The following is a 22,428-nucleotide window of genomic DNA, read 5'->3' on the forward strand; positions in this document are numbered from 1 at the left end:
CCATGCTGTGTCCCTCAGGTCTAGCAGGGGTTACTGTGGGCTGGAGCAGTGCCAGGGTCAGTCACCCCTGGGAAATGTCACTGACAGTCCTGCCCAGGCTGCCAGTGCGTGACTGCCCGAGCTGGCCTGGCTAACGCTCTGCTTGGCAACCCCTGAAGGAAGATAAGGTTGGACAAATTCTTTTACCCCTCTAATGTGACTCTTTTGAGCCAGCAGTGATCTGTGTTAGAGTGGTCTGGTCAGTCTTGTGTTGGTGCTGCTTGGGCTGTAGCAAGGGTGGGGGATTGTGCTCGGGCTATGGAAGGCTTTGCAAGGGGAAGCTGGCAGAATAGGTGGCTTCAGACCATCTGCCTGATCTGGTTTTGGGCTTTCAGGCAGCTGAAATATCTGCAGTCCTATGACTGTGCTCCCTCTTGAATTCACATCTCTATGCCAAGTCTTGCAAGAGATTTTGGAAGCAACTTTGTGTCTATCTTTGACAATTCTGTGAGGAGCAGTCATCGGTGTCCTACTGTGAGTAATCTCAAACCCTCTAGTGCTGATGCAAGTGCTGCTCTGCTTCCTTCTGAGAGAGAGAGGGGTGGCAGAAGTGAACCTAGGTATGTGGTGCTTGAATTAAGCTTTTCACCATGGTAGTACCATAACTCAAACTTGTGTGTCAGATGTAGTTGTGTGGCTGCTGTTGTTGCCTTTGAAATCAAAATACTTACACCCTGAAGCACCTGGGGTAGGTAAAATCATTGCAAACTATTTGTGCCTGGCATTTTACGGAGTCAGTTGCTTGTCTGTCCTAAAATGTTGCAGTGTTTTTTGGTATCTTCTCAGAAACTATATGAAATAAAAAATTAAGGGATATGTGTTGGGGAAGTAAACAGTTGAAATACTGGTTTCCTAGCAGAAAAGTAGCAGGACTTCAAAGGACCTAATTCTGAAAGCCACACTTGTAGAATGGCAGCAAACAGGCCACTAACTTGCAAATTGCATCAATTCCTATCTCCATGAGTACATTTGGCTAAACTCTTTAATTTCCTTAGATGCTATTGTCATGCTTCTATAGCTAAAGCACAGTATTTAAATACTAATCTACAAAAACTTTGTTCTTGTTTGCTTCGTGGCTTTCCCTTGGATGAAAAGTCACATTACGCAGAGGAATTTTGGGTGATGGACTAAACAATCCCTGGTTGTGTAAATGATGATAATCCTGTACAATGTGCCTTTTCTTTTTCATAACTTTGTGCTTGAAGACACGTGTTGGATCCACTTAGACTGCAATCATGATGCCAGATCTTAAGCAGCTTTCTCCTATCTGCTTTGGTTTCAGGTTCAGAGGGGTTTGGGGTGAATTAGGTGACCAGAGAGCTTTGTTGTGCTAACTGATGTAGTTTCCTTGTGTTTGCTGTGTCCTAAGGTAAAATGATGGAATCAGCTCACCATGGCTGTAATTCCCCAGTCAGTACATCTTGCTTTTCATCTTTTTCTTGCTCTTGGGCTTTCTGGTCAATGTTGTTCTGTCCATTTTTCCTGGGTAATGGGCTAAAAGAAAGGGGAGCAAATGTAGTCTGGAAAACTTGGCATTAAGAGGAGAATGGCAGCTGGAGAAGTTACAGAAAAGGTTTATCTATTACTAAATTCACAGTGGCCCTATGGGGAACCACAACTCAATCAATTTAATTTTGATGACATTGGGAATGAGGTTCCATCTTGGAGGACTGGGAAGATCTCAGAAAGCAAGAGGGCTGAACTTCACATGTGAAGCTACTTCAGGCTGCTGACGTCCGTGGAGGGGAAAATGTGATGTTGTTTAATGTTTGAATGCAGCATGTGAGTAGATGTCTTTGAGGATGAGTTAAACCATTGTCTAGCTGGTTATTTGGATTGCTCCAAGTTTCATGGTGGGAGGATACTTCCTGGCATTGCAGTGAAACACATGATCAATATTTAATGACGTTAATTGAAGGGGTTTTATGGTCTTTAGGATTTTTAGACTTAGTGACCAACCTGTGGTGAATATGATTAACAGAATCTTGAACCTGTACTGGAAAACCTTAGAAGAATAAATCACTCTTACTGTAAGTGGCATTAATTGATTATCTTTCTTAGATGTCATTCTCCTCAATGTTTTTTTTCCCTAGCGACAAAGAACAGACGCTTATTTATACAACTCCCTATTTTTATTCACAGTCCTAGAAAATAACTTGCTCCTGCTGTTGTTTCTACTTTGAAGTGATGGGTTGAAGCAGCTTTCAAGCCCAGGACTAGCATGGTTAACAAGCATGGTTGTTCAGTGGATACAGTTGAAGCCTGGAGCCCTTGCAGAACACATCAGTGGATGTGGTTTTGTATCGTTTTTCTTTGGGTACCATTAATTGTTAAATGACACAGAATTTTAACCTTTCTTAAAAATCCCATGACATTTAGCTGTCCAGGCAACAAAAAGTTCTATTGAACTGAGAAAACTGACCCAAAAGTATTTTACTTGTAATTGTAAACTGTAAGTCCTAAGGCAATTTGCTTGAAACAAATGTTCTTTTTAATTAAAAAAAGAGAAAAAGAAAAAGGGGGAGTGGGGTGGGAAGAAGAGTCTTCCTCCCCCTTGGTTTACTGTTCTCTGAACATCTCTGGTATGTCCCTGCCTAAATAAAGCATTTAGTGCTCCAGCTTTACTGTCACAGGAAACTTCAGGGATATTTTTGGTGAGAAAAACCTTCTGTTTGGTTTTGGGAACAGGAATATGCTCCTTCCCAGCTCATGGGAGTCAGAACCGTGGGGCAGCCTGGAGCTGCTGGCATTGTAATGGGCTTTGGTCACTTGTGTTGCACCAACAGAGGATTTTGGGGCATCTTTAACTTTGCTTTGAAAGCAGCAGTACTTGGAGATGTGACAAGTAAGATGATGTGATTTCAAATAGTAACTGAGATGGGAAAAAGGAATACTTGGTGTTCCACCTTCAAGAAATAATCTCAGTACAAGACCTGCTGGGTTTGTGCTTGCTTCCAGAAGTTACCCATTGCAGAGAAATCAAACCTGAGCAAGGACAAATTCAGGAGAGTGTAAGTAACCCAGACCAACTAACTGAGCCTGGTTACCTTCATCCAGATGTACCAGTGACTCAAAGCTTGAGCCTACAGCAATGAATTGACTTCCAGCTATGATTGAACTTGATGGTCTTAAAGGTCTTTTCCAACCTAAATATTTCTATGACTCTATGACCTTGAAGCTTTCCTAGAGGATGAGTGATAGTAATGCCACAGTTCATTAAATATTTTTATTCTGGTGTAAGTCCCCTGTTAGTTTTTATTGTTAGCCGTTTAGTTTCTGGATTACACTGTGCAGAACACATTTGCCAAGCCATTAGGCTGCTGTGGCCTGTGCCTGCCCAAGTGAGCTCTCCTAGGTGCTTCTCCAGAAGGAATTTGGTCAGTTCAGTACTGTTCCAAGTTCTGGCCATCATTAGCAAGTCGTTAGTGAATTAAGTCTGACTGAGTCCCAGCAAGACTGGACAGAAGGAGCAAGTATCAGCAATATTGTTTCAGTTGTTTGTGTTGGCTTCGTGCAGAGGAACTACTTGACCCATGTGCTTTGTACTTAAGCACACAGCTGTGCTTTGTGTTTAAATTCCTGAGCCCCCAATCACTTAACAGGAAATATTTTTACTTTCAGAAACTGAAGGAAGTGTGTGGGTCTACTCAGAGGTTCTGTCACTGATGTGTAATATAATGTCGATTTTGAAGAATGCCATCTGAAGTGCACCTAAAATTCCCACTGATATAGTGTGTGTGCTTAAAGCTAGTGAAAGCCATTGATTAAATGCTTGCTTGATTGATACCAGGGCCAAGGGTTTGGAAATCTGCTCTATTTATATGGGTTCTTTCCATAATGTGGAAGAAAACAGGCAGCTACTCAGATATGTGAACTGGATGTATGCACTGGAATTAGCAGTCAGATTTCAAAATGAGGTATGAGAAAGCCTTTACCCTGCTTCAGATCATGTTGTTCTCCAGGGTATTCCAGAGTGTGAGGGACGAGTGCTGAGTGGTCAGGGTGGCTCCATCCAACACTTTTCTATCCCAGCTTGTGGGGCCTATGCTGGTTACACATGGGTGCAGTCAAGTTGATTTCTTTCTACTGCCTTTCTCTGTGCTTCATCTGAAGAAAGGAGATCATCCTCAGTGTCAGCATGGCAAGAGCAGATGGAGCTTGAGTGGCTGACAGGGAGACTCGGTACAAAAGTGCCTGATGCTGGGGCCAGCCCATGGAGACAGTGGAGATGCTGCTGATCTGGCATTGAAGGCTCTTCTGGAACTGAACCAGTTGTGGGGCTCTACTTCTAAGGCAGTGTTTTACTCTTGTAGCCAAATTCTTGTGTTACTATGCTGAGATAAATTTAGCTTTTTTGCCATCTTGTCTTAGCTCATTTCTGAAGTTCTGTGGATAATAATAATTCTTAGTAATATATAATATTAATAAGATACAATAATATATGTATAATTATATAATAATAATTACATTACTTCTTGTTTGTCAATACTAAAATGCCCCAAAACCAGTGTTTTACTCGGTTTAGTAACAGTGCAGTAAAATCAATCTTTGTTTGAGATTACTGGAGATAGAGGTCTGGAGATCCAGAGGATTTGGTTTCAAGTGGGTTTATTTTTCCTTTTATATCCTTATTCAGTCACATTTCTTAGGAAGTGTATCCAAACCAATAATTTGTCATCTTGCACTTTGTGTCTCATGAATTTGGGTGAACAACAAGAACTATTCTTCACCCAAAATGCTAGAAGGGGCTGAGAACCAAAATTAGATCGCAAGTCAAAGCTTTTATTCATGGTTTCAATTTCAGGGCAGTGGAATTTCATTGTAGGGTTTTGGGTTTTTTTGCAGCTCTTTGCTCATGAGATATTTTGTCAAAAAGGAAGAGTGCTTTATGGCTGATCTACAGGGTGACTCTGGGGCATCGTGGGATGTTTGCCCAAGAAGGCACATTTAGGGTGCCTTTGATGTTGAGTGCAGAACAGGATGCTCTAGGCCAAAGACAGATTCTCAGCAAACAGCATGGAGTTCATTGGGGTTGTCTCCACCAGATTTCCATGATGGAACTCCTAAGGCAACTCAAGAGAGCAGCTAGGGACAAAACAGAGAATCAAACTCAAGTTTTTTCTGTGTAGCCAGGCCTCACACTCAGGGCAGGAGCAGTTCAGACTGGTACAGCTGTCCAAGGAAAAGCACATGTAAAGTGCTGTGAGAGCCCCTGTCCTTGTGGAATTGCTACATCACATCTCCTCCATGCTGAGGGTGATTTTATGTTCTTTTATTTGAATGTGAAGGTGTGTTTGAGCAGCTGTGGATTTAAAGAAATGTTTAGTCTTCGAATATCTTCTTTGTGTCATTTTGGAGCAACTTAATGACAGAAAAGGCAGTTCTCTGTATTCTTTGGTTCACTACTGGAGTTGTGTGAGCTTGTGACATGTGAACTCAGAACTTATCTTCCCTGGCATGCTGAGGGCAGCATAGGCCATTAAAAAAAATAATTAATAATTGAGTAGCAAAATAAAATATTCTAATATAGGATAGCACAACAAAGTCACAGGGAGAGTATGTTCTTGTGAAATAAGCTTGTGACAAAAATCCTGTCAATTAGGCATCGCATGTTTCAAAACTTGACACATAGTGCATTCAGTTAAATGTGTTGGTATATGTTATAAATAACATAGAATTTGATGATACAGGGTTGAGATGTGGGTCCTGGAACTCTGCTGCTCTCTCTCCTGGGAGTGTGAAGGGTGAACAGGTGATGAGTGCAGGGAGGAGAGACTTTGCTCCATCCTGGGATGGAGAACAGCAGAGGTCCCTGATGCCTGCGGAGGAAAAGGAACGTGCAGATTGTGTCAGGCAGGTAGGGCTTGGTTTTAAAATAACATATTCAAAGAGAAGTGTTACAAAAATAGCCTGTTTATTGACAACTTCATCTACTTGGAAGATGAAAATTTAGTGAAAAATAGACTTACCTGGATAGTGTAGCTCTTAGCACTGATGATAGGAAAATTGATAATGCAGTTTGGGACTGACAAAGTAAGTGCTGTGCTTATCACAGCACAGTGTTGTCTGTTGCAACAAAGCAGATTAAACTTAGTAGAAATGCTGTCTTAATGTGCTTCCCTGTGAGCTGAGGCTTCAGAGAATAATGCTAGTTGGGTAGTTTTTATGTGTTTGCGTACAGACTTCTTCAGGGAGTTGGATAGGAAGAAAAAGTTCTGGAGGGTATAGGGGCTATGCCCAAGTGCTGATAAGTGCACTTGGAACATGCATTAGCCCTTTGTCAGCCATTCCTGAATTGGAAAACTTCTTGCAAGTCTAGATTGAGACAGAGTTGATGGCTTTGAAGCACACCAGAGAAGCTGAGGATGGCGTAGATCTTTTTCAAGCATTTCACGTTCTGTTGCAGGTCCTGAGTTGTGCTGGGAAGCTGAGGACAGCACTGCAGAGCCCTGTGGATTTATCCAGGGCATCCACTGCCAGGGAATATGTGTTAGGCTCATAGGGCATTTATTCAGTTATTTCTTATCTGTACTTAAAAACTTTTAACCTTACTGCTAAAGAAAACTACCATTGTGTGTTGGCACGACTGGAACGAAAGCTGAATAGCGAATTAGCCTTGAGCGAACTGTCAATCTGACTTTGATAGTCCATCACTTAAAAGGTCCTTTTATATTTATGAAAAAGCATGACATCAAAGCCAGGGGAAAAAAAAAAATACCAATACTTAGAGCTTAACTTAAACTTGCATAACTTCCAAGAAAAGGCCTTGTGTGAACTGTTTGTCCACTTGCATGGCTAATTAGCGTAGGTTACTAAAAGTCTGAGCAGTGGCCATCAAGTTTCTTCTGCTCTTCTGGGGTTTGTTGTGCTTCCCTATGTGGATCCCTCAAACTGGAGTAGTACAGACAAAGGATATTGCAGTTGCTTCTCCTGCAGCCTCTAGGTAGCATGCTGGAAATGCTTGAGTATAACCATTATCAGGTGAGTTGTTATTGGAGATTTGTTTTAAAACTGGTTGCTAAGAAGGTGTACAGCATACAGGAAACACTTTTTCTCTGGTGCCTTGGTGGCTTAATTTAATTTCTTTCACACCAATAAATGGGGGCCATGTATGGTCACTTGTAACAGCAGTTACATATTATATTATATTATAAATTATATATTATATTATTATATAATATAATATTTTGTGTTGATTTCCAGCTTCCGATAATGTTAATGATCAATGAAAGGCAGCAAAGAGTTTCCAGGATATGGTGGAAAATTTTTAAGGGGAAAAAATGGCCTTTCTTCTCTTGCTTATTTAGAATGTGCAACAGTTGTTCTGTATGAGGATTTTCATATTTTGTATGTAAAAAATTCCTAAGTACTGAGAAGCTTATCTTAAATACCAAAATAGCTGTTGCTGACGACAGTGATTGATCTGAACTGAAACACTTCTTCTCTTGCATCTTATTTGCATGATGTGTTTATAAACAGGCTGTCTTATTTGTATATGATTTAGGCTGTATATCTGAGATATAAATAATCTGTAGGCAGAAAAAGGTGTCTTTGTTTCTTCTTTTATTTTAACCAAGGCATTAATTTAAAAAAGCCCCAAACATTCAAATCCTGAACCACCAATAGCAGATCTTTTATCTCTGTTATTTGACACTGGATTAAGGATAGCAATCCATACTTCTTGATTTTAATTGTTATCTACTAACAAGTAAAATGAGTCCTGCAGTACAAATAATTTCTCCATATTTTACTGAAAAATGTCACATAGCTGAAGGTCTGAACTCAGAACTGACTGTTCTGGAGTATCTGTATCAACTGAAAACCTAAGCGTTGGTCTTAAGTGAGAAATCTCATGTTGTAGAAAAATAGCTGGAACTTCTTGGTTTACTGATAGTCAGTCAGTTGTTGAAAGACCAAATTGTAAACTGATTTCTTGCCACCAAATGCAAGTTAGTGAAGCACTGTGGACTTCTTGGAGCTGTACAGGTTTGTGTTTTTTGTCACAAATATATAGCTCAGATCCAGAGCACCTGCAGTGTTGTTGTAAAACAATAAAATCCTTTTATCCTCTTTAAATTGTGTCATACAGGTGCAGACTCACCTTGAGAATCCAACCAAGTACCACATTCAGCAGGCCCAGCGGCAGCAGGTAAAGCAGTACCTCTCTACCACTCTAGCAAATAAACATGCCAACCAAGCCCTGAGCTTGCCATGTCCAAACCAGCCTGGGGACCATGTCATGCCACCTGGAACGGGGAGCAGCGCACCCAACAGCCCCATGGCTATGCTCACCCTCAACTCCAACTGTGAGAAAGAGGTAAGAACTCTCCTCTTCATGTTTCCAGTGAAACAGAGCTCTCATCTGCTTTAATTGTTGTAAACCACATTTGCTCGCTGTTGAGATGTTCGGTTTATCTTTTCTGTTCATTGTGAAAATGTAACTGCTACCTCTCTGTCTGCCTGATTAATAGATATTTTTGGCAAAAAACCCGTGTCCCTCTAGCTTCCTCTTGTTTGAACTATTTTAGCTAGTTTATACTTATTAAAACTACTTTTCTTGTTCCCCACCCTGTTGCTTGATGCACGCAGTGAATAATTGACCTTTGGAGAATACAAAGCAGCTTTGTAAGCTGTAGCTTTCTGGAATAATGTTATTTATGGCTTGTTCGTCTAGAAAGTGCCAAGAGCATAGCAAAAATAACTGAAAAAACATAAAGCTATTTGGAGATATTTTAGGTATTTTTACGGTAAAATTTGAGCAAGTCTCCTGCATAGCTGGAAGGCCAGATAATCCCAGCTAATACGCCCTAAAATGTTACTGATTGCTGTTCTAGTGCTGCAGATATAAGACTCCAGTAGCCTACGTCTGGAAGTCCTTTGCAACCTTGTCTTAATCTTTAATAGCAAAAACTGAGATGTTACATGTGTGCTCAGGCTGCAAAGGAAAATGGTTGGGAAGATATTAACAAATATAAGAATCCTGTCAGAATTTTTGTAACATGAAAAGTAGGAGGCAATTGTAGAGTTCCTCTTGTCCCCTCACTCCCCCTTCAAGCTTTTGTGCCAGATTTTTGGTACAGATGCATTCCGTGAGCAAAATGTTACACAGCTCAGAGAAACAGTTCTTACAGAACGTATTTTGCACATGCAAGGGAAATAGTTGTGCTCCATAGTTTCAAAAGAAATAAAAATCAGATATTTCCATCCTATTGTCCCAGTTGTACCCAAACATTTTTTTTTTCTTGAGGATATTTACAGCTTCACTTTGCTGTGTCATCGGGAACATGTGTGCATGACACTATTTCATTCGTGCTCTTTTTGGGACTGAGACTGTGCCATGAACTCAGATCCATGCTTTGCTTTTTCTTCTTCTTTTTTTTTTTTTTTTCTTTTCTTTTCTTTTTTTTTTTTTTTTTTTTCCTTTTTATTTCTGCAGGGATTTTATAAATTTGAAGAGCAAAGCAGGGTTGAGAGTGAGTGCCCGGCTCTGAATACACACTCACGAGCATCATGCATGCAGGTACTGGATGACACAGGAGGTGGAGCACAGGTCCCCTTTCTAATGAGCATGTTTCTTTCATGATATGTTGAAAAATAAACTTGCCCCACGGTGTCTTTAAGAAGTTGAATATATGATGTATTTAAGGTATAATACAGCAACGTTGTGTATTAGCATAAGTGTCAAAAGTGCATGAAGATACCTGGAAAAAGGCTCATGCTGTTCTAGCACTGTAATGCCATAGAATAAGAACACATCAACCATGCTTTAAGGTCTTGCATCAGGAAATCTTTTCTAACTGGGTTTTCCAAGACTTCATGGATGTGGTTTTGCCCTGATAATCTCTAAGTCCACATTACTATGCAGATCACAGTTGTGTTTTAAAAAATTATATGAGAAGGCTTTAATCCATCTGTGGTAATTCATCCTCAGTAATCACCCTTTTATATTTTCATTCTTTTTCTTAAAACTCAGGGGTTTTTATTTCTTGCCAGAATCAGTAACAAGACTTCGGGTATGGGCTGTAACTGTTAGTTCCTTTCTTGCCCTCACTTCCAGTCAGTGTAATTTGTTGTGATCACACTTTCTGGAGCTGATAAAAAAATCCCATGTACTGCTACTTTTACCATCACCGTTATGCATTGATTTTGTAGATATCTGTCATTTAAGCTCCTTTTTTATAATGAGCAAAAAGGAAATAGTCAGTCCTACAGGACAGTTCAGAGCACCTGCGTGGGTGCTGTGAAGGGCTGTTTCCTCCTGCCTGTGCAGGAGTTTATGGCGGCACCTTCCAGCCCCTGAAAAAGGTGTTTTGTACCACCTAAAATCGGCTCTGAGCTGCCCCTGGGTGCTGCTTCCTGGGAGGGTGTATGAGGGACACGAATCCAATGGATTCTACTGTCAAGGACCAGCAAATCTTTGCTCCCTCTCCTCCCCTGCAGGTGTGCAGGGCTCGGTGTTCCTGCCTGGGACCAGGTTTTGGTCCCGTTTTCTGGAGGGGAGGCAGCAGTGCTGCAGTGGGGAGAGGGAGTCATGTCCTTAGAGTCACTAATTCCACGGGCAGCTTCCTCCTCTGCTGCTGCTGGAGGAGCAGTGTCCGTGGGCAGGTGGTGCAGGGTAACTGCTGCTGGGAGGATGGGGCTGGACCATGAAGCCTCAGCTCTGCCATGACCTGAGTGTCCTGCCTGGGGTAGCAGCAGTCACAGCTGAGGGACTGCACAGCTGCACAGGCACCTCTGCTGTGGGGCTGAAGGGCTTTGTCAGGCTCCCAGTGGTTCTGATAACTGTTCTGTTCCTCTTTGTCCACCTTTCTGCTGCAGATGGATGATGTGATCGATGACATCATTAGTTTGGAGTCCAGTTATAATGAAGAAATCCTCGGCTTGGTGGACCCAGCCCTGCAGATGGCAAACACGGTACAGCAATCCTTTCTTCTGGTTTCCCTGTTAAGCCTAACTGGTTTTCCTTGAGAAGAAGCAAAACTGCAGCAGGACTTTTCTTCCTTGCAATTAAGTAGTTACTGCATTGTTCCACAGAGAATAATTAGTTTCCCTTTGAAGAGCTTAAGGTGATACAGTTGCAATTAAAAACATGAATTTAAAAAGACAAGCTCGAGTCAGATTGAGAGAATACAAAGGACAATTTTGCTTTTCTTATTTCAAAGTTAGTGGTGAGAGGATTGCAGCAGAGGAATAAACTCTGCTACCAGTAGTGGCTCATTCCCACTGCTACTGAAAATTGTGATGGACTTTATCTTTGGCTTCAAAAAAGAAGGAACCTCTGGCATCCCAGGTTCCTGAATGTTGTCATATTCAAGTAAGAAATTGCACGCCATGTGTTAGCATCTGTATCCAGAGACACTTTTCTGTTATCCCTAACATCACAGCTTTGTCTCTGCCTGATTTCAAGTGGGGAGAAGTCCCCAGCTAGATGTTACAGAATTTAGCAGGAGAGGAAAAAATTTAAAAAGCAATCTTCCAAACAAACAAAAGGGAAGGAATAAAGGTTGAAAACTGAACAAGGCAGGGACGTGGGAAGCCTGTGATAAAAGCCAAGAACACAGAGCTGCAGAAAGCGCTGAGGGACGGCGCAGGTGTTCTCCAAGTGGCTCTTTTGGTTTGGTTCACATTGCTTTGGGAATTAATTTAATCATACTTCTGGCATAATCTGATTTTGATCTTCTGTGGAGGGTAGCTCCAGTGAATTTTTTGCCTTAGGCTTAAGTGCTGTTAGATCTGGCTGAGTAGATGTCTGCCAGTGCTGGCGTCTGTTTCTGTTTCATCTAGTGCCAAAACGTACAGCTTACCACCGAGCACTGATTTTGAGGCACAGGTTTACATTTGCTGACAGTAGTTGTCTGATGTCATGTTAACCCGGTCCTGTGCTCCCACAGATTCCCACAGCCCTGTCAGAGACGTGGTGGATGACGCAGGCAGCGGCCCACCAGCTTCCCTTTCTAAATAGTGCCCTTTGAGCGCTCAGGGAAATAGCTGCACGGTCCTGCTACTGAGAATACATTTTCCTTTAATCTAAGATAACTTGCAAAATGCAGCTGTCCTGGAATTTGAGACAAAACCTCAAGAAACTGTCAAAAGATAGCTTTCAAAAAGTTTATCTGTTTTTCAATTTTTTTTTATTTTTTTTTTTCCATTGAGAGATGAGGTTGTTCTGGAGTCCTTTCTCTGAAGTTCCATTGGATTGGGACCCATGAATTAATTAATGAGGTTCTTCTGGAGTCCCTTCTCTGAAGTTCCATTGGATTGGAACCCATTAATTAATTAATGAGGTTCTTCTGGAGTCCCTTCTCTGAAGTTCCATTGGATTGGGACCCATTAATTCAGAAGGGGCTTGGATATTTTTATGCTTTCTTCTTTTCTCATTTCACAGGGACTCCAGAGTGGCTCATTGGTTCCCCATGGGGATGGAAGGATGCTCTGCACTCTTTTGGGGAAGGAGCCCCTGTAGTCAATGTTTAGGGTAGTCTACATCCCTCCTGTGCTTTACTGTACCTGCTGCATTGCAAGAAACCTTGTAAAGACTGCCTGATCCACGTTTACGGTGTAACTTCAGAATTTTCCCACTTTATGTGGTGAAGTCTGAAAAACAAGGATATGAAACAGTGAAATTAAGACTTTTTTATTGAGAAGTTCAAGTAACTGGAAGGAAAAAAGCATATTTCAGTTTCTGAATCAGCTTAGTACCAGTCCTGAAGAGGTGGAAATTGTAGCCAGAGACTTTTCTTTTGAGGCAGGGCTTAGCTCTTAAAACATGCAACGTTTTATTAATGAGGAATTAATGCCTACAGACTGAGCTAAGTCGAGGTAAGAGAAATCAAGAGAGGAAATGGTCTCTAAAGAGACACAACCTATAAATAGCTGTGCTGAGTTGGTGACAAAGGCAGTTGTTGTTCCATAACCAACAAAGAACAAAAGGAGCAGTTTGTTACAGTTGGTAACAGTACTTAATTGATAAGCAAAATCAGAGATTTCTGTGCAGGGCAAGCTAAGGGAGTTTCCAGGTACCTTGAATTGAAAATGGCCCATTGCAGTCAACTGCTTGTGAGAGTCTTTGTCAACTTTGGTATTTGGTGGAATAATAACTGTGGTGGAAAGTATCACAAAGTGGTTACTAGTTTATAGAGAAGGTTTTCTGCCTAGATGTCACTTGGTAATTGAATTAATGAGTACTGTGTAAAGTGCTCTTGTGGAGATGACAATTAATTAATTCATCCAGCTAATCAACTCCAGCCAGAGCCTGGCATGGAAAGCTCTGTGAATAGGTACAGCTCCGCTTCTAAATGTGACTTTCTTGTGGAATTTAAACTCTTCAGCAGAGGAGTTTTGTTACAGGGACTGCTGCTGAGCGTGTGCTTGTAGGTCAGGGAACATCACAATGCACTGTGGGCTGCACAAGCTGGAGTGCAGAACCCATTCCAGTGTGTACTGGTACCTTAGAAACAGCCTTGTTGATCACACAGCTGATGTCTCAGTGATTTTAGACAGAATGTGGGTGCTTGTTTTGTTAGAGTAGTGGAGGAGAAATGAAAGCCTCAGACTCCCATGAATGTACACTATGATGAATCTGCAGTCATAATTACCATATTTCAAATTTCTGTTATATAAAAGCCATTATTAGGGAAAAAAAAAAAAAAAGAAGCAGATGCAAAGTGATAGGAAGATTGAAATTTGTTTTACTTGGTGCATTTGTGCAATTTGTGATGCCAAGACCTTGAAATATGAAATCTCCCAAGTGAAAGCATTTTCAACCATGCTGTTTCAATGAAGATAATATGCTAAACCTGGCATAAGCCACTCTTCATTTACTTTTTGGAAGAGTAAAGGTGGATGATCTGGGTGATGCTGTATTTAAATTCTTTCTTAGCCAGAAATAGCTAAGAAAGCTGTAAGGAAAACCATATTTAGGTTGGAAACTTGCTAGAATTTGGAGAAGACAGGGAAAGAGCTTCCTTAGCTCCAGAAAATTCCATATCTTTCTCAAAGTTGGAGACTCCATCTTCCCTATGAAATGGCTGCGGAAGTTTTGACATTTCCCCATCTTGTACTTCAGGATGGTGCTGAAAGGCTCGACTGTCTTAGAGCTGAAATGTTTGCCAACAATGTGTATTTTTTCCCAGTTTCTTCAAATAAGAAGCATTTGAAATAAATTCTCAGGTGTCATTGCAATGGGCACATAATAATCCTCTTTTGGGCTTTTTTTTTTGCCCCATTTAAGGCTAGTAGCTGCTCTTGTGTGCTCACCACACTGCTGTCTTGTGCATCTCAAACTAGTGTCCTCAGCACAGGGTCCTCTGCCCTTTCCCAGTTCCCTAAACCCTGCACTAATGGTTATTGGGTTTACCTCAGTCAACTGATTTTATTCCTCTGGGAACTGTTATAAAATTGTGAACTGAGGATGTGCCTTGATTTTAACTTAGCTGTAGCTGCAGGTATTTTATGTGAGATGGCCCAGAGTGTTGCATGCACTTTATGTTTTTGTTTGAAAGGAATAAGTTAGTCTCAGAGATGTGACCTGTAGCCAGCCTGGAGAAGAGGCCTCCAGGGACTCACACTGACCATGGACCGTGTGTAGGAGAATGTTTCAACTGAGTCTTTGACCTGTGGAGTTGGGATGCTGGGGAAAGTGGTCAAAGAAAGAAGCTGGTCAGTCTCTTTGCTCATGGATCACTGATTTAAGTGGAGACTGTTGGCATCTCCCTCCCCAAAATGTGAATTTCCCTGATGAGCATTTCTGCACGTTCAGCAGTTGCTGCCTGTCTTCTCTGTCCCCTCTTGTGATCATTGCTCACACTGCTCCTGTTTATTGACATGCAAATCTGCCTCAGTGTTTGGCGCCTTTGGGGGAAAAAAAATCAATCACAAACTGTTGTAACAATCAGGGCCCATGTTGCAGTAAGGAAAGCAGCTCTGTGTTCTCCACATTTCATTACAACCTGGCGGCTTTACCCAGGCTCTGAGATGCCAGTTTCGAGTTTTCTAACAAAAAATCTTTTTTATTTCAAAATTCCGTGAAGTTCCTAATTAGATTTCACGTGTCTGGTTGTGAACTTCAAGTCCTTGGGCTACAGAGAAGCTCTTTGTGCTCTCCCCTTGCTTAGGAGCATGAGTAGGATGAGCACATCCCAGTCAGAAGAGTGTGTGACGCTCTCGCCGTGTCGGTGTCAGGGATGTGTTTGGGGGACCCAAAGACACAAGGGTCAGCCTTGTAGAGCAGTGAGATTGAGTGGTCACCCTGACACTAACGTGGGCAGGTCACAACCAGCACAGATGTGACCTGAGCAGCATTATTAGAGCTTTCTTAAATTAATTTTTTTTCTTTTAAATAAGACTGACTCATAGTGAGAATTTAGTTACATTTATTTCTCTGTCTCTTAAAGTTTGAGTCAGGGGACTTTGGTTTTGTTGTTGGCCATTATCTGTCTATTCTCAACAACTATCAGCATAGCTTGTAGCTGATGGTACTTTACATATCAACTCCTGTTTCATCTGCTTCCATATGGCAGAGAAATTTTCTTAGGTCCCAGTCTGGCAAGGCCCATCAGTAGGAGTTTAATAGTCCTGGCTGTGACTCACTGCATTGTATTCACCAGCATTATTTACATGGGTGTAAAGTTAATACCTACTCTAATCTCTGCAGGATCAGTGTCTTGGAGGGATTGGTTTTCTTTGCAGCAGTGATGATAAGAAATGTTGCTACTCAGATAAGATACCAACGTGTTTTATACCTGTCTTTTCAAAACCAAATAAGAGATGGGTAAAATAATCCACTCAGGATAATTGCAAGCTTCGTAAAAACTGTTTCAATATAAAGGGATAGCTTTGATAGATCTTGATGAAATGCTGTCCTATTTCTGTATAAATCTGCTTGTTTAAATATCTAAATAAACACAGCAGAGTGAACAAGTAATTGAGGAAACTTACTGTAAAAATAAGCTTCCTCCTACTGGTGTGCGTTCTTGTTATGTAAGGCAAAAAAACAAAGTAAACTGAAATGTTTTCTGTGTAGGTAGCTTTCAAATCACATGAAAAATGTGATTAATTAATACAGTGTTCTTCCTCCAGCATGTGACAACTTGCAAAGTACTTCCACTCACGTATCCCTGGAAAAAGTGGGGGGTTTCTCTCCGAAAGTTCTGTGGGCTCTTTCAGATATGAGAGAAATTTAAGGGATATAGATATAATAGCTTTAGTGAAAAATAAGGAGCAACAGTGCAGCAACATCATCAGCATTTTACCTCTTCTATTACCTCTTAATATTTTAAGTCTGCATACTTTAGAGGAGTGAGAGCAGAGTTTTCCCAGTGTAGATGTTTTATCCCTCATTGCTGTGAATATCTGTGGGTTTTGCTGACCTTCTTGCAGTCTCTGTTTGCACATGGAAAAGAGCACAGATTACTTAGCATATCCTGACTCTGTTCTGTACAAAGGCATTCATAAAGGCAAACCAAATGATCCTTTTCCTTGTTTATCTTTTCCAGTTGCCTGTGTCTGGCAATTTGATTGACCTTTACGGCAACCAAAGCATGCCTCCTCCAGGACTAAACATCAGCAACTCATGTCCAGCTAATCTTCCTAATATAAAAAGGGAGCTCACAGGTAAATACATCAAAAATACCACCTTGGAGTAGTAGTATCATTGTTTTGAATTCAGATGATACTGGACACAATTTCTGTTATAAGAAAGAATATATGGGTGAACAGTTCAGCCTGTGTTTATGTGTGGGTGCGTGTGGATTCACTGTCACAAATTCACTTCATAAAAAGTCCTTAATTGTTACAGTCACACCTGCACTGTGTTGTGTTCCAGGAAGCTTCCATGCTTCTTTTCCAGAACTCTTTTCTAGTTTGGGCTTACTGCTTGCTCTGTCAACAGCAAACTTTAAAAATTTCACATCTGGAGTCTCTGTGGGATTCATGTCAAGGAATGATACACATTGGGACTTTACTTCAGTAGGGGAGGGCAGTAATGAACAAATAACCTCTTATAATGTGAAGTCTGGACATAGAGATCTTTTAAAATGTAGAACAAGGCACTTGGGGGATTGGAATTTGATGATCTTTAAGGTCCTTTCCTACCCAAGCCATTCTATGATTCTATGAATGTGCATCACTAAATTAAGATGAAAATGAAGCGTTCCTTAAATTTTTATGCTGGTTCCTGGAGCAATGCTCTGAACAAGCTGTGGGAGGCAGGGGCAGGAGGGTGGGACACTAAAAACCTCTTTTCTCAAGCATATGTGTACAGGAGCAAGATAGTTTGAAGCAAATAATATGTTTCATATTTGCACATGTTTTATTTCTGCTCACTTGGAAGGACATAACCACACATAGGGTACATCTACAAGGTATGGTGGTCTGTAGGCTGAACAAATGGAGATCCACTCTAGAACTGATGAAAAACTCAGATTATTGCCCGGAAATGCCTGTTCTTAAGCCCAGCAGAGAGTGACTGTCCATGCAGTAGGGTAGGGGCCTGGTTTCTTTCTTGTCTGTCGTCTTTCTGGGTTTCTGTTGTGAAAACTCACAAGCTGACTCAGTTGCAAAGCAGGTTCTGGGCAGGAATTAGTTTAAGCAGAGCAGTTTTAATAGGCCAGGAGGAAATGCCACCTCTCTGAGCCAGCGGATATTTGCATTTATAGGACAGCACAGAATTTGAACTCAGCACCAAAAAAAGACACACAGAGCACAAAATGATTTTTGGCTGCTAGGAAAAGGCAAAGCTTGTACAGAGATGGAACTGTATAAGAGGAGGGTGTGAAGGGAGGAGAACTACTCAAAGTTCTGCATTACAGGCAGTTTTGTTGCCCCAAGTATAGAAAGTTCCAGGGGCTGCAAACCCAGCCCAACTTGGATATGCAGACTGGTGGATTTGCTGCAGGTGGTTGTGTCAGACTTTGGGTCAAGAGGGCAGAAAGAGAGGGGAAATTGTGAGTGGTGTCATGGAAGTCCTCAATGCATCGAATACATCAAAACAGAGCTAAGTTTAATGTCTATATGCTACACTTAGCTGAACACAGAATTAATTTAGGTGAGTCTTTTTGTGATCAAAATAAAGTAATACAGGAAAAAAACTTATTGGCTACCGTGAGGGATTGTTTTGACAATGGAATGTGTAATAAAAGATGATGCACTCATTGCTCCTCACTGACTTTCTCTGGAACTGCAAAGTGCTTGCTGGTTTGGGGATTTGAATGCAATGGGGCAAGAATAAAGGACCTCACCTTTTAAAAAAACAAAAAGGGGTAGAGCAAAGATAAAATACTTAAAATTGCTTGAGAAGCTTAGGACCAAATGAGAACTGCAAAGAAGATATTTAGTTGTGCTGTTGCCTGAACTATTGCATGCTGAAGTTAATAATGATATTATTATTCCAGAATATAATAGCAATAATAATAGAATAATAAAAAATAGGTAATTGTTTGGAGTAAGGTGAAGGGCACCTTGATTTGAGGAGTTGAGTAGACAAGTTTTGTGCAACATGGCTGCCATTACTTTCCTTTTTGCTTTTCCCAAAGCAAGAAGCATTGTTTTCCAACTTGATCGCTAAGAAAGGTGTTGATTTTTTTTTTTTCTTCATATAGTAGGAACAGTTAGTGTAGCTGGAAAATACACTATTTTTAACAGGTCACTTAAGTTATCCCTTGGATGTGGTGGTGATGTGTGTGCACGTGCCACAGAAGGATGTAGAGCCTGTGAGCCCGGTCTGTGTCACATCCTGAGCAGGCAGCAATGCCCTAAGCATGCTGTTCCTCAGGTCCAGCTCCCTGGGATGAGTGTGCAGACGTAGGAGAAGGTATGCTGGATTTCAGCAGTTTGCTGTCCTCAAATACCTTGCTGAGTCAGGGCCTCCGTGGGAAACATTCCCATCATGGGAGTCACTCTGGGAAGTGTGGGAAGAGATTCTCCGCAGGTGCAGAGGTGAAGCTCAGTCCCAGCCTTGTGTTTTGGCATCCACAAGCCTTTCTTGCTCCTTGGAATGGGGGAAATGATTGGTGTGACAAATATCCATCAGGCTTCCTGTGCAGATATTTCACAGGCTGAAAGGCTGTGATTGAATTATTTTAATTCTAATTACCTCATTCACATGCACAGCATGTATTTTTCCTACAGAGTCGGAAGCCAGAGCGTTGGCTAAGGAGAGGCAAAAGAAAGACAATCACAACTTGAGTAAGTTTTGGTTCCTCACATTTTGCACCAATTCTTGGAATGATTCTGTGTATTGAGTGTTCAAATACTGATGTTTAAAATCTGGATGAGGTACTGCATGTAGTAGAAAGCACTAGATCATTGTGTTATGCCCACAGATCAAATACCTCAAATTCATGTGAAATGTGTCCTTAAATCTACTATTAAATTTTAACTCCATATTTATTCATTTTCAATAAATCAAGTGAATGGTTATTTTCAATGAAATTGCTGGGTTCAACATGTGACCCAATTGTTTTTAACAAATCCACCTTGCACAATTTTGATTTTATAATTTTAATTTTTTAAAAAATCTTAGATATGTGGTCGATTTGTGACTTTAAACAATAGTGTAGGTCCTCAGTATGGCAATTTTATAAATTTCATTTTTGAATGGAACTCGTATTTCCAAGTTGGAAAAAAAAAAGCATTTTAAAATAATGAGCATCTGATGATTTAAGGATCCATAACTTATCTCTTTATACTTTATAGTAGTAGAAAAAAGGAACCGTTTCATGCCTTGAGCCACTCAGAAGCCTTTTCCGTAGCATGAAAAGGTAATGCAGGAAAATTGGTATTTAAATTTGACTTTTGGATCCTCAAAGTGTTGCACATAAAGGACTCCTTTAAAAACAGATTGTGCCTTTTGTCCCTTTTTCTGTCTTGGGTTTCCTTGAGAAAAGAAATTATAGTCCGAATATCTAAATATTTGTCTCTTTAATTTGTCTGTGGTGCTTATCCCTAGAAAAATGTTTGCTTTTCAGTCATTCTGATATTTAGTCTTAGACTTTGCAACTTCAGCAGTCCCAAAATTTACAGTACAGACAGAACTTCAGTCTTAGTGTGCCCGTGTGTAGGAGAGCAAAATAAATTATCACTGGATTTTAAGCTTCAGGCAAACATTTCAGTGGTGCTTAAAGAAATCTTTGATAAAACACTTGATAAGTTGTAATTAATTGTGAGTATTACTTGTAACATTTGTGCTGTTTTTCCTAAAGTTGAACGAAGAAGAAGATTTAATATTAATGATCGTATAAAAGAACTGGGCACTTTGATACCCAAGTCAAATGACCCGTAAGTACAACATGCCCAGGGAGACTGTGGGAGGGAGGAGGTGAAATAATCCCAGGGGAGAATGAGAATTTACAAAACCTCCCCCCAAAATTTCTATGTTTTCTATTTGCTCTTAGCACTTTTTGATGGCAGAAAGGTTCCATTATTTTTTTTTTTAAGATTTTTTTGAGGGGTTCATTTTTCCACTTTTGGAACCTGCTTGTGTTTGTATTAATTCTGATTTTTGTCTCAGAGCTGGGCTTCGTGCTGGGAGTGACTGACTGCCTTACCAGAGGCAGAGTTGTGAGGATGGGAGACCTTATGTTGGTCTGGCTGCTTAGATGGTTGCATGTCTTGCTAAGTTTTTAAAATTAATTTTTAATTTAAATTATTTTTTTAAATTAATTAGATGTTAGAGCTTGACAAGACAGAACTGGTCCCTGTTTTAGTGAAAACGGAGGGCAGTTTGTCTGGGAAGCCATCACATTCCCCTTCCCTCCAAGGGAAGAAAAGAAGGAAAATAAAGAACGTAACTGTGTGCTTGGTCACTGATAATTTGTCAGTGTTTGTTGTAATTTCCCAGATGTTCTTTACAATAGTTCTACAATGATTTTACTGCTTTTAGCTTGTATTTACACTCTCCCAATGCTGATTCAGTGGCAAGGAATCTTTCTTGCTCTGGAGTTTGAAAGTTAAATCTGAATCAATGCCCCATGATGATTTTGGGGAGATTTTTCAGTGTTTTGAGGCATGTGCTCATGGAGCAGCTTCACAGCTGCTCTGCTGAGAGGCTCTGCAGCCTCCTCCAAGGCCACCAAGACAGCTTGTCTCAGTACAACCTACTGAGTGTAGGACAGGTGGATCTTTGTGCTGACAGTCTGCTGGAAGGTGGTTTTTGCCTGTTTAGAGAAAGTAAGATGATGTGAGGAGATGGTGATGCAGCAGCCTCTCTCTGTCTCTGAAGCAAAGGGCTCCAGCCCCCTCTAGTGCACTGCAAACGCCTTCTGTATCCACAAACTCGGAATAAATCGCAGCTGGGTGTTATGTCTGGATAAGGTGCAGTCACAGGTGCAGGTATGATGGGAACAGCTGTGAAACAGAGCCTTACCTTGTCCTTTTGTGTTGTTCCAAAGTGACATGCGCTGGAACAAGGGCACAATTCTGAAGGCGTCGGTGGATTACATCCGCAAGCTGCAGAGGGAACAGCAGCGCACCAAGGAGCTGGAGAACAGGCAGAAGAAGCTGGAACATGCCAACAGGCACCTGCTGCTCAGAATACAGGTTTGCTGAGACATGAGCTGCAAATGCTCCTGGTGTTGCAGCGTGTGATTGCAAGTAGTGGTGACTTGTGGGGTGTGGGTTAGAAGGAACCAGCATTTAAACTAACGGTGGGTAGTGCTGAGTGCAGAGATTTTTCCAGAAAGGACAAAGATATCTTAGGTAAAAAACAAATAAAATAGAATCCTAACACTCTAGTAAAAGCACTTATGAGTGGTCTGGTTTTGTTCTACCGTGGCCAATGCTGGTTCCAAACCATACCATCAAAAAGATTTATATGGTAATACATTCTTCTGTTTGCCAGGCTTGAGACATTGGGACTTCATGTATCATGTAGTTGTTGATAGTCATGAAATTAAGTTCAGCTGTTTGGGAGTCTTCCCTGCTGCTTGAAGTCTGTAGAACTGTACAACAGATCTCAGCACTGAAAAGCAGTAGGTGGCATGAATATGTTTTCTCTGTGGGTTGTTGCCTTGTTAGATTCAGGTTCCCAGTGTTCTGAGCTACACAGAAATTTAAGGGTGAAAACTCCATTTCTCTAATTCCTTTGTCTTCACCTCAAGCTGGATAGGAAACCTTAACCTTGAAGCCAACACAGGTTTTTTTTTCTGGATAGCCACCCCTCTCCATAGAAGGGTAATTAAATAAATGTACCAGATTTGGGTGTAAGATCACCTAACGTGGAGACAGCGATATCCCAGATATCCTCGTGTTGCTGCTCCCCTGCAGCACGAGCAGCTGAGCTCTGCATGCAGCTGTTGCCTGCCAGGAGACCCCTCAACAACCCAGCTAATCCACCAGGGAGATAATGAAGCTGCAAATACCTGAGAGTCAAGCGTGGAAGTAAACAGCTTTAAA

At 41.1% G+C, this 22,428-nt stretch overlaps 1 protein-coding gene across 10 annotated transcripts in view; it reads left to right on the top strand.

The window, feature by feature from the left end:
- The window catches only part of MITF (melanocyte inducing transcription factor), a 100,904-nt gene that overhangs the window by 73,292 nt on the left and 5,184 nt on the right, over positions 1 to 22,428 (top strand). For 6 of the 10 annotated variants that reach the window (XM_058844738.1, XM_058844746.1, XM_058844743.1 and 3 more), the window contains 7 exons: positions 8,129 to 8,356; positions 9,476 to 9,559; positions 10,858 to 10,953; positions 16,533 to 16,650; positions 19,147 to 19,221; positions 20,238 to 20,313; positions 21,426 to 21,573. In XM_058844738.1, the coding sequence (XP_058700721.1) occupies positions 8,129 to 8,356; positions 9,476 to 9,559; positions 10,858 to 10,953; positions 16,533 to 16,650; positions 19,147 to 19,221; positions 20,238 to 20,313; positions 21,426 to 21,573 (825 nt within the window). Of the gene's footprint in view, positions 1 to 405; positions 514 to 8,128; positions 8,357 to 9,475; positions 9,560 to 10,857; positions 10,954 to 16,532; positions 16,651 to 19,146; positions 19,222 to 20,237; positions 20,314 to 21,425; positions 21,574 to 22,428 lie in introns of those variants that run through there. The other 4 variants (XM_058844748.1, XM_058844739.1, XM_058844742.1 and 1 more) reach the window with 4 other exon arrangements.

Source organism: Poecile atricapillus, chromosome 9, assembly GCF_030490865.1.
Source record: "Poecile atricapillus isolate bPoeAtr1 chromosome 9, bPoeAtr1.hap1, whole genome shotgun sequence".
Taxonomy (NCBI): Eukaryota; Metazoa; Chordata; class Aves; order Passeriformes; family Paridae; genus Poecile; species Poecile atricapillus.